General features: G+C 31.6%; 1 protein-coding gene across 1 annotated transcript in view; it reads right to left on the reverse strand.

The window, feature by feature from the left end:
- Positions 1 to 12,338, reverse strand: part of LOC114327480 (large neutral amino acids transporter small subunit 1) — a 221,749-nt gene that overhangs the window by 76,947 nt on the left and 132,464 nt on the right. Inside the window, exon 6 of the mRNA XM_050643994.1 lies at positions 1,152 to 1,476. Coding sequence (XP_050499951.1) covers positions 1,152 to 1,476 — 325 coding nt within the window. The remainder of the gene's footprint in view (positions 1 to 1,151; positions 1,477 to 12,338) is intronic.

A 12,338-nucleotide genomic window follows, 5' to 3' on the forward strand; every position in this document is an offset into this window, starting at 1 on the left:
CTAACAATGTCTATGCTGTGTTGTGAGGAAGACCAAGTATTTCAACCAGGAATAGGAACATGCATAATTAAACGTTTTATTTTGTTTGCGGTCAACTTACAAATAAAAAATTCATTTTGGTACTTCAATATTACTTAAATAGTAAGTATGTATATAGGTACATATAAGCAACATATAAATTTTAGTTATTTACATACATATGTTACATAATATTTATTTGGGTACGATAGGTATATGAATATGAATATATAAATTTATATATTCAGCATTTATATTTTTATATGCACATAATAACTAAATATATATACCTACCTACCTATATAATATTGATATAACTAACTAAAATTTATATAATATTTTATATTTACTTTTTAAGTAATATTGTAGAATGTACTAACTACATTCTCATATGTAATATGTAAATTTAGTAGAAAGTAGAACCTAGGATGAGATTCGGTGATGCTGAAAACATGCTTCTGAGCAATATAGCACTTCCTTGTAATATTCTTTCCATATACTAAAAAGTACATTCTTCCTATATACTAAAAGATGTGAGGTAGTACATTCTAAGTATATAAATAGAAGGTTTATAGCACCTTCTTAGAATATCCTAAAAAGTATATTCTTGGTATATACTGAGAAGAAGTGCGGTAGTACATTCTAAGTATATACATAGAACGTTTAAGTACTGTAATGTAGTATATACTCAGTATGTGCTCTGCACATTCGCAATGGTAATTACGCATATTCTTAGTATATACTTTTTCTGAAAAGTATGTTCTATGAATCTACTAAGAACATGAAATTGTTATGTGGGATAACACTGGTGACTGTATTATGTTCTCTCACTGACCAACTGTTTGCTGACGGTTTCTGACTAGTTCGACTGTTTGCTAGAACAAACCTAATGTTTCTTAATATATACGAACTAATTTAGGAGTTGAGGTAAATTATTTCGGTAAATATATATAAATAATTTATATGAGGTCTTTTCGGATTCCTTCTTAGCTATTCGTTTTAGAATCATTTCTTTTAATTCTAAAGTATCGCACCCTTATTTAATTGGGACCTAAATAACCATTTACTTTTTATGAAAGAAAATATATTTTTAATAATAATAAATTACCGATGTAACATAAAACAATATTTACCATTACTAATACAGATGGCGTAGGCGTCATTCTTTTAGACTGGATCATAGTAAGTAGCTCTGGCATTTGGCCGTGACATGCTCCTGCATAAAACAGTCTTGAAGATGTAAGAAGAATTCCATTAACAGCCCCGAATGTAGATAGAGCAACAAACACTGGTATTGTCCAAGCAAAAGGTCCAAATAGTCTATTGGCGAAGGTTACTGCTACTGCTTTTGAACCAAGAATTTCGACTGGAGAAAGTGTGGTGTAAAACGCAACGTTGGTCAGTACATACACGGCGGTAACTAACGTGCACGAAATTGCAATGGCTAAAGGTAGATTTCTATAAAAGAAAATATCAGCTTTAGAATTTTATAAAAAATATTTTCTTTATTAAAACATATTTATTTATATTTTGACATGTGGTAGATTTATTATGATAGATATTATGGCAAAATATAATTCTGGTAGTTAAATGCCATTTATAGACTATAAAGGTAAATAATGTTTGTGTTTATTTCATTAGACATGCGGTTAAATAGCCCAGTATATTCTACGAAAAGCGAAAAACAGTCTTCTTTTTCTTCTGTTCTTGTCCGATCTGAAGTCATACTTGTAACGTTGACTGCTAGTTATCTCACCATCTTTTGAAGGGTCTTCCTGGCGGCTTAGTGTCTGTTGGACTTAAATATCTTTATACTCGTGATAGTCTTCTTCTCTATCTTTCCTATCGTAAAATAATATCCTACATTTTATAGAGATCTCTTATTTGGTAATTTGGCATTCCCAGAAATTTATCTCAAGGTATTTTATATACGTTCTAAGTATTCTTTTGGTTTCTGTTCTATCGGCACTCATTTATGTCGCTTAATCATTATTTATTTCACAGATGATTTATACAGACGCACTTTCCTATCCAGTTTTATATCCTTATTATTCTATATGATATCCACTTCTCTCCACTTATTTTTCCCTCTCTTCACTCCTGATTGAAACTCTTGCTTTTGTTTGAAAGCAAAAGTTTCAGTCTCTCTTGTGTTAGCTTTTGAAGGCAACACATCTCTCTCAGTACGCGGACCTTTCTCTGGGTTCAAGTATTAACGCGAATATTTTTCTGTATCGCAGACATTTCTCTGGGTTCAAGTATCGCTTTTTCTCTCTGTGCAATAGCATAAGACGCAAATCCGATGTAGACAAACAGCTTATCTGCTAAAAACAATTAACCTCGTACTAGAAGTAACCGTGTGTGAAACCGGCATATGTGACATGATCTATGCGCGAGTGGTGAAACAGTGACTTGGGTAAGATTTTTTATAAACTGATACTATTGTCTGTATGCTATAATCCCCATATGATCTTTTATGTATGTACACCATAATCACTTGAACCAGCAACCTAAAAACACACAGTCCACACAGCCCTGAAATTATGTTAATAATTTCACATATTATGCACATACCTTAATTATTGTACAAGCTATTTAATTTGTTGGTTTTGTTACACCCTCTTTAAGATTTCCGTAACTGGAAATTTCTGTTCCTAGAGACTGGAATTTTAAGATTTTTTTATTATTTTGTTGGTAATTAATATTGAATTGTTTGTAGCATTTTTGTTATCTAAAATTAGGATTGCGTCGTCTTTTGTCAAAGTTTTTTAAACATTTTTTACGTATGGTATACACCCAACCACAAGGAACTATCCCATTTTACATTAAAGAATTTTTATTTCTTTTCTGTCCAACTTGTACACTTTCGTACAATGCTTGTACACACAACGCTTACCCCAAAGCATCAAACGAGTGTCTACAGACCAGTACCGCCTGGAATTACTTGAGAATTTTACGTAAGTTTAATAGTACTTGTATTAATGTTGCGAATATTATAAATATGGCTCATTGTTATGCACGTTAATTTATTAGAGCCGTTAGTGTTAATGTCGAAATCAGGATTGATAACAGAAACGTATGGGCCATTCCACGAACATACGCCTGTTTTGGATTACTTCGACAACGAATATTTTACTGTGCAACATAAGATGTACGAAAGTAAATGGCGCTAATAATTATTCCAATAAACAACAATGTAATTTGCAGTTTACTTTCGTTCTTCTTATTTTGCACAGTAAAATATTCGTTGTCGAAGTAATCCAAAACAGGCGTATGTTCATGGAATAGGGTATAGTAGTTTGTATTCAATTTAAATAAACCAGGTTCATTATATGGTTCGTATAGTATAAATACCGTTGCACGTCATCCGCGTCATAGCAAGTGACGTCACATGATACCAACACGAAATATTTAAGTCGTAGGTGTGTTCCTTTTTAGAATCGTTTAGCTGAGTACACTGGAATTGCAGCCACTAGACATATTTTATTAAATAAGCGTAGAAATAATATTTGAAGATTTCTATTAATGTAAACCTAAAGAAATACATCATAACTTGTTTCATTTAATTTATATAAGTGCCATTATATAAGTAGACATTTTAGCACACATTGGTAACGCTTATTTTTATTTGGCAGTTGCGTATTGACACTTCAAATTTGTTTTTATTATTTGCTATAAGTATTTGTTTTATTATATGTATTGTTATTGTTAAACGCTTTTATTTAGTTCAATAGATTGCGTCAAATCTTTGGATGTTAATTTGACTACCTTTTCTTCCATGCAAATGAATGAAAATTTGCAGACATATGCATTCGTGGGAACAATACACGAATAGACAACAACAAATTTTTGTTTACGTTTATTAATTGTTTAAATAAAAAAAAACGATTTTAATGGAAAAAGGCCTAAATTATCTTGTTTTTTACAATGAAGAAACTTGAAACTTTTACGGATTGTAGCTAATGATATAACCTATACATAATTTCACTTTTTACGTTAATTGTTTACGTTATGCGTCATAAATAAACAATAAAGTTTTAAATTTTGAACACTCATATATTTGTTTATACAGTACGATGCAAATGAAAGGAATAAATTCGTTATTTCGTAAAAAGGGACTTTAAGGAAAAATCCCGAAAGAGGTCGATTTTTATTTTTAAATTACGATATTTTGGCATATATGTCATACTAGTGACGTCATCCATCTGGGCGCGATGACGTAATCGATGATTTTTTTAAATGAGAATAGGGGACATGCGATTGCTTATTTGAAAGGTCATTCAAGTCTTTATTCAGTAATATCAAAATTAATATAATTATTTGTACAGGGTGTCCAAAAATAATTTTTTAATTAAATTATTTGACAAAAAAGAAGAATGTATGTAATTTATTTAACTCAGAATACATTTTACAGTTGCCCGTAAACAGAAAAAAATGTGTATTTCAGAAGTAAATATGGCTTTTCTATTAAATTAAATATTCAAGCCAGCTCCCGCCAGCCACCTGCCTCTTGGAAGTTTTAACATTCAATTTAAGCGAAAAGCAATGACTATTTGTGATATAAACATTTTTGTCTGGTTACTGACAGCAGTAAAATGTATTTTAATTTAAATTTAATAAGTTACACACATTCTTCTTTTTTTTGCCAAATAATTTAATTTAAAAGAATATTTCTGACATCCTGTATAAATAAGTATGTAAATGTTTATATTACTGAATATAGAATTTAATAACCTTTCAAATGAGCTAGCACACGACCCCTATACTGCCGTGTTAACTCAAAAGGGCGAATCTACTTTAAACTACTTTGCGAGAAAAATCAGTTTTAGTGGTTTTGATTAGGCAATCGTGATTTTTTAAAAAGTTGTGACTTGTACCATATAGAAGTTAACAAATAGGTTTATTCTATCATGTGACAGATTTTGGTAGAGTATCAACTTGGGAAAACAACGCTTTTGACAGATACGCCTTTTTCACTTAACACGTTCGCACCTAACGTATTACCACTAGACGTTCCTCAGAAACGGATATGAGTTTTTAGGTAAAAAAAGGAATATTGGATTAAAACTCGGACACATGGATTAGTATATAGATATTTAAACTTTTTTTTTTGTTTACTTAGCCTGTCAGTATACTGGTAGTCAGGATATATTTGTACGTGTTTAACTATATACTGAATACCAGTATACTGGCAGGCTAATCTAGATAAAATAAACAACAATAATCGCTTTATAATTGGGAAAAAAATTGGTCATAATTTTTTTTATTACAAAAAAAACATAAGTATCATCCTAAAAAACTATAATAAATAAATTTATTGTTTGCCTTGTGTATGGAACAATTTGTAGCAAGGAACTATGCATAGTCCTGGTGAGTCGGGGCAGCTGGGACAATAATAACGCGACCTTTTTCGGGCATTTTGCTTAGCGCAATATCGGCACCGTAACATACCACTTTTATTTTTTTCCGTGACCGGAACTTGTTCTGGGTAATGCATGTTGTTTGCAGTGGCTTGTACCTGAATAGCCTTGTTATTGTCGATAAGGTCCATTACTATGCTCTCAAGAAATTGTAAAAAGGAAGTTTTCTTATTCGATGCTCTAATGTAAAAGCTGTTCCAAATGCATATGTCTAATAGATGGAAAAACAATTTTCGATACCACCGAAGTGTTTTTCTTGGTACCGAGTAATATGACAACATCTGGTCTCCTCGATCTATCCCAGACATGTGCTTATTGTAGTCAAGCACACAATCGGGTTCAGTCATAACGTGCTTATGCTTTGTGCTGATCATTCTGACATCACGCTTATCTTTCCATTTGGTAACCAATACGGGCCCTTTACGTTTCCATACAGCATCTCCTTTCTTTAGCTTCTTTTTTAACATGTCCTTAGGGTTTCCAGTTCTGTCTTTTCGTAGAGTTCCAACAACGTGTGTTTTTTTCCTTGAATAGGGTTTCCGCCAAATCTACGCTATTGTAGAAATTATCCATGTATAAAACATGACTTTTTCCGAAATAATCCTTCGTCAACTCTTTGACAATATCCGCCGTTTTCAATGTACCTCTTCCGGTATATACAATAATATTTAATATATATCCATCGTGTGTAGTGAGTTCGTATAGTTTAATCGCATACTTGTGACGTTTGCTGGCTATGTATTGTCGAAAGATGAGACGACCACGCCACAAGAACATGGCCTCATCAATGGAGAGCTCTCTATTAGGGTATAGACAATTTTGTATATTTTTTAGAACTGCGTCCAAAATAGTCCGAATCTCGTAAAGACGGTCCTCAGTATTAACATCAGTATGGTCTACGAATCGTAGCATTTTTAAAATCCCTAGAAATCTATCGCTGGCCATAGTTTTCCCAAAAATAGGGTGGTAGTAAATACTTTTCCTGCTCCACTGTTTGGCAAGGGAGGGAAATTTTACGATGCCTCCCAAAACACACAAACCTAGGAATTTTTTGATTTCCTCATTAGAAACTTCTTTCCATACACATCTTTTTCGTTGTTGAAGTGTTGTAGATGTGGATACAGTGGGTCGTCTATTAGTTTCGCATACAATTGTGTTGATTATATCGTTGTCGAAAAGCACATTAAAATAATCTATGGGTTTTGCATTGGCCGGAAGATTTACATTGATAGACGGCATTCCAGTAAAATCAAATTCTGTTACATCTTCTACTTCACCCCAACCATAATGTTCATCTGAAATGTATTTTGTAAATTTTTTCTGTGTCATAGTGGGATTTGTTGTCTTATTATGGCAAATATTCGGTACATCTTTTAGATCAAACTGTTGTTCATCCCCAGATTCACTTTGATCGGACTCTGTATCTTCAGAACTATTCACACTAGTTTCGCTAAGATAAGTTTTATCAACTATAGAATCATCGTCAGAAAAATCATCTTCGGACTCACTAGAATTTTCTGGGACATCATCGGAACATTCTGCCTCTATTTTATTTGCTTCAATCTGCAATTCTTGTTCTGTTAACGGGCGATTACTAACATACTTTGAAAGTCTAGGTTTTTTCATACCACTTGGGCTAAAACAAAAAGAAAACAATTAGTAATGCACAAACTATTGAACCACTCTGTATATAACTTTATTTTTCATCTAAATATTGTAATACTTTTAAGAACAATAATTAAAACATTTCAATATTATTTATTCGTTCAAGAAACATTCAAGTGTTTATAATGGGACAATAAAAAAAATCTTGTAACTAAATAAAGTGAACAAAATTTAAGAATGCTAAATTTAACTGAAGATTGAGAGGTTTATGTTCATAGAACGAACTACATTTAAAGTAATTTAAAGAAAAGTAATAATAAAATGATCGAAAGTGGAATTAGTTGCACATTGTGCTTTTATTTAATGAGTAACTAAATAACACTAAAATATTACACCAAAATTATTTTGTTTTATTGCTAGCACTATTATGACCTATTCTATAAATGATATTCAATATTTCTTACCCTGGAATATTTGTATTATCCATATTTCATCAATAAAATTCACCAATATCACCATATAACCTTAAAATTTTCACGTGTTCTAAATGTGTCGATAATACTGTTTAGGAACGAACTACCAGTATACTGGCAAAGATTACAATATTAGAGACTACATACATATACGGCGTCTACATCTCGTTTCTTTACTCCTGGTCTGTGTGAATATATAAAGCATTGAAATTAGTAGAGTTGTGAGCCAGTAAAGTGGTAGTCAGTATATTACGGAAAACTCGAACTACCAGTATAGTGGTAGTCAGGTGCGAACGTGTTAATATGAGGTATATAATTAAGAACGTAACTACATATGATTTTTTAAAAATATTTATTGCATTAAACAAATTAACGTTACAATATTAATGTTGTATTAATTTCGTAAGTTATTCTTAATAATTAGGAAAGTTAAAAAAGTAAACAACAATACAGACTAACTAAAATATCATACTCAGTCAAACAAATATAAATAATTAATCCTTAATTTTCTACTCCGACCTAGTTATTATATTATATTAACCAACAATTGTGTCCACATTTTCGCTAACAAAAATATTTTTCCAAAATGTAATGCGATTTGGGGGCTTTATTTGACCAATTTCAGTGATTATATTCTGTTTCCTTTCCATGGTGATACCTCGTGGTTGAGAGATATAGAGTGGTTTTGCAATGCCATTTATTTGGATATTAGCCTTTAAAAAATTGGCACTTATGATTTCTCCTTCAAAACTAGTTTTATAACCTAATGTATGGAAACCTCTCATGCACTGAACTTCCACTATTTGTTGAAGGTACGGACGAGGGACCAACCTTGTTATTTTATATTAAGATGATTCGCCTTTCCAGTGGTAAAAATCATTAAAAGCCATGTCGATAACTTCGACATTACGTGTTGACGTTTTAACCGCATTTACAAAATCAAAGAAGTCATAAACTTTACCTTGTCGATTTAGTGATTGCTCGACTCTATGGTGAAATGAGTCAGCTGCCATAAATGTATGACCTGACTCAAAATATCTTAGAGTTATTTTACTAATGTTCAATTCTAATGAGTTTACAGCATACACAAAAAATGTGTACAAGCACCAATTTTTGTTCTGACCGGAACAATTATCCAGCCAAATAACAACTTCTTCGGAATCCCTAATTTTGTTTAAAAATGCATAAAATGTGCTAACAATATCAGCCGTTTTTCGTCCAGAAATAGCTTCATGCCATAGAACAGCAACTGTAGAAGTTTTAGAAGTACGAGCTGGAACAAAGCTCTCATTAAAGGCTATCAGTCTAGGAGTAAATATAATTTCTTTGAAAGTATCGCATCTTGGGGGCATAATCACCTACAAAAAGATTGTGTAAGGTCAAATATAACAGATATTATTCAAAATAAAATTCATACCTTCTGCAGATCACCTGTATAAACTCTAGAATCGCCCAACGATCGGGAATCAGCGTTGTACATCTCTCGGGCCTTTATAAATTTTGTTCTCGATGATTTTTATATGTTTCGCATTCAGGACAAACTAGACCGTCATCTAACACGTGTGAGCTTTCTTTTTTATGAATTTCGTATTTTTCACAAGTAAAGCACTCTTCGTTTCCAAGCTTTGCAAATGAAATATTAAGCTCACTAACGATTTGACGATATAAATAATACGAACATTGCATACTGTTTTTTGCTTTAAATGATTCATACATTAGTTTTATAGTTATGTCGCTAGGCAAGTATAAACGGTTCGGAGCATGTGCTCGTCTATAATGCGATGTCGTAGGGTTGAAGGGCTGTATATGACTAATGATTAAATCTCTGTCAAATTTTTTTAAGCTGCCTCCTCGTTTATCTTTGTTAGGTTTAAGCGATAATTGGGAACTCCTTAAAGCTGTTCTAACTGGCTTATCATTTTTTTCGTGATGTCCTAAAGTTGTCAGATAAAATACTTTACCAATATTTTGAGGTAAGGTTAGAAATAAAGTAAATTGACAGTTTACTACTTTTCGCGCCAACATAATAATATCTTGAAATGTTAAGTGAATAGGCCGTATCTGCCGAAAACTTTTTAGTTACGGCTTTTCGTGTTAACATTTACAGTTGCGGCTTTTAAAGCTAACATTTTAGTAGAAAATTCAGATACGGCTATTAATTTAAGCAGTATATATCCGGTTTTATTGTAGATACGGCTATGAAACTCAGGTAGACTTGTAGAATAGATTACTAAATAACGCGTGGGATATGAAACTCGTTTTTAATAAAAATTGTAGTTACGGCCTTTTGAGCTAACACGGCAGTATAATAGGGATAGAATAATTCTCATTTAAAAAAATCATCGATTACGTCATCACGCCCAGATGGATGTCGCTTATATGAGATATATGCCAAAATATCATAATTTAAAAATAAAAATCGACCTATTTCGGGATTTTTTCTTAAATGTGCCGGTTTACGAAATGATGAATTTATTCCTTTCATTTGCACCATACTGTATAAACATCGGCGCTTATTCGTCTCAAATTTCAATATGATACGAAACAAAACTTCGACCAAAACTCGAATTCAAAAGATTCGTGTTTTTATCGTTGTCTTAGAAAAACCACCGGTAAAGACGTTTCGTGCTACAATTAACATTAGAATTCGTTTTGGCGTATAATTAAAGTTTCTTACGAACTGTTAAACATATTCAACGGTCATTTATAAACAAGTGTGCTTCTGTGACCTATGTGCTGTGAATGTTGTCATGTGACATCGTGCAATTATTAAGGGTCCGGTGTGAAGGTATGTACTATACGCATAAATATTTAATGCGACAATTTGCATTAACTAAGGGCCGGTATTTCAATAGCTACTTAAGCTTTTGCTTAGCTAAGCCTGTGTCAAAAGTTAAGGAGAAGCTTAAGCCGCATGCCGTATTTCCATCATTTCCTTAACTAAACTGATGCTCAACTGTAAAGTTAATTGGTTTGGTACCTCTGAATACGTCAAAATGCCAGAACTAACTGTTCTGAGGTAAAAACAACTACTGTTGACGTTTAATTTTATATTGTCATCTTATCAATATCAATGTCAATTACTTCACTTAATTTTGTGTACATGGTACATGTGTTGTTAGTGTTAGTTTCTATTTTCTCTGGTTATATTTTATTGTTATTTTTCATAAGCAATAGTTGCCTTTGTAATTTTGTTTATTGGATATATTCCTTAAAATGTCAAATTCGAATGTAAGTATATTTTTGTAAAATAAATATACCTACCAAGCATTGTAGAAATAAATAATTTTCATGTGCCTACACCTTCCAAAAGTAGTAAAAATTTTAATAATCGTTATTACGGTTAATAAATTAATAGATTAATAGATTATTATTTAATAATCTACTAATGACGTTATTACTCAAAAGTTGGTTTTCAAAATAACTTTCTAATTAATAATCTATAGAAATAACCTCAAAAAAACAGAAAACAAATTTTAAGCAAAGGCTTAAACCAACGCTCGCGCGAGCTTAAAATTATTTGGTTTAAGCCTAGGCTTAAGCCTCAAATTGAAGTGGAAATACAGGCATCTAAGCTTAGCAAAGGCTTAAAGTAAGCTTTGGCTTAAGTGAGGTTGGAAATACCGGCCCTTAATAACTCCTTTTGAGATTTTTTAACTAATACTTGAAATTTTAATTTTTTTACTAAAATAAAAGAAATATATTTTTTATCGAAATTTTAAATCTTTTCAAACACTTTTTTTTTGAAAATCAAAGTTAACAAGTTTATGCGAATTACTATAAAGTCACACTTTCCAGATATAATATTTTTGATAACATAAAAATAATTTTATTGGTTTGTAAACAAATAATACTGTGACATTCGCTAACAATCAGAAGTGCCAAAATTTTCAAAATCAAGTAGGAACCTTTGCATTTTTTGTGTAGTTTCATAAAATTTTTCACTGAACTAACATCATGTCGAATTTTTTATTTATTATTATTGATTATAGAATGTACATAATGGTTTAACGTAAGAAAATTGAAAAAATTATACTTTAATGTTTTAGTTTTGATTTGTTCATTTAATTAAAACGTTTATTAATGGGAAAGGCGCAAAATTTCGCCGGTCAAATTTTAATATGTTTTTTGAAATGTATTCATTTTTTTCGAATCCTGAAAAAACTTGTAAGTATTTTTGAAAAATTTAAAGACAGGATGAAATATTACGTTATTACCGAGGGCCGGAAGTCCCTGAAAACTTCTATAATATTTATTTTAATAAATAACAGGGGTGAAAGTAAAAGAGAAAATTTAGTAAATATTTCATTCAAAAGAAACTTTTTATCGATTTTAAGGAACTTTTGGCCCTCGATATTAATCTTTCATTCTGCGTATACATTTTTCAAAAATACTTCTAGTTTTCTCAGGATTCGAAAAAATGAATACATTTATAACACATTGAAAATTTTGACAGTCGCATTTAGCGCCTTGCCCCTTAAACATAAAAATTAAATTCAGAAAAATGAAGTTAGAAAAACCAAAAACTTTATTATTCTTTCTTTAGCATGGCGAAGGCATCAGAAAGGAGCAGTCAACGAAAACGAAGATTAGAGAAAGCAAGAAAGAAATATCGCGAGAAACGTGATGCTGAAACTAATAGTCAAAAATTAATTAGACTGACAAAACAAAAAGAGGCGTATCAACGCAGACGCGTTTGTAAACAAGCAGAATGCCGAGAAGAAAATCCAGAGGGCAGGAGAACACAAATTACTGCTAGAGTCCGAAATTTTTGCCACGAAGAGTTTGAAGCCGAAGTTAATACTTTTGCTGAAAAAGTGTG

The sequence above is a fragment of the Diabrotica virgifera genome, chromosome 2 (assembly GCF_917563875.1).
Source record: "Diabrotica virgifera virgifera chromosome 2, PGI_DIABVI_V3a".
Classification (NCBI taxonomy): domain Eukaryota; kingdom Metazoa; phylum Arthropoda; class Insecta; order Coleoptera; family Chrysomelidae; genus Diabrotica; species Diabrotica virgifera.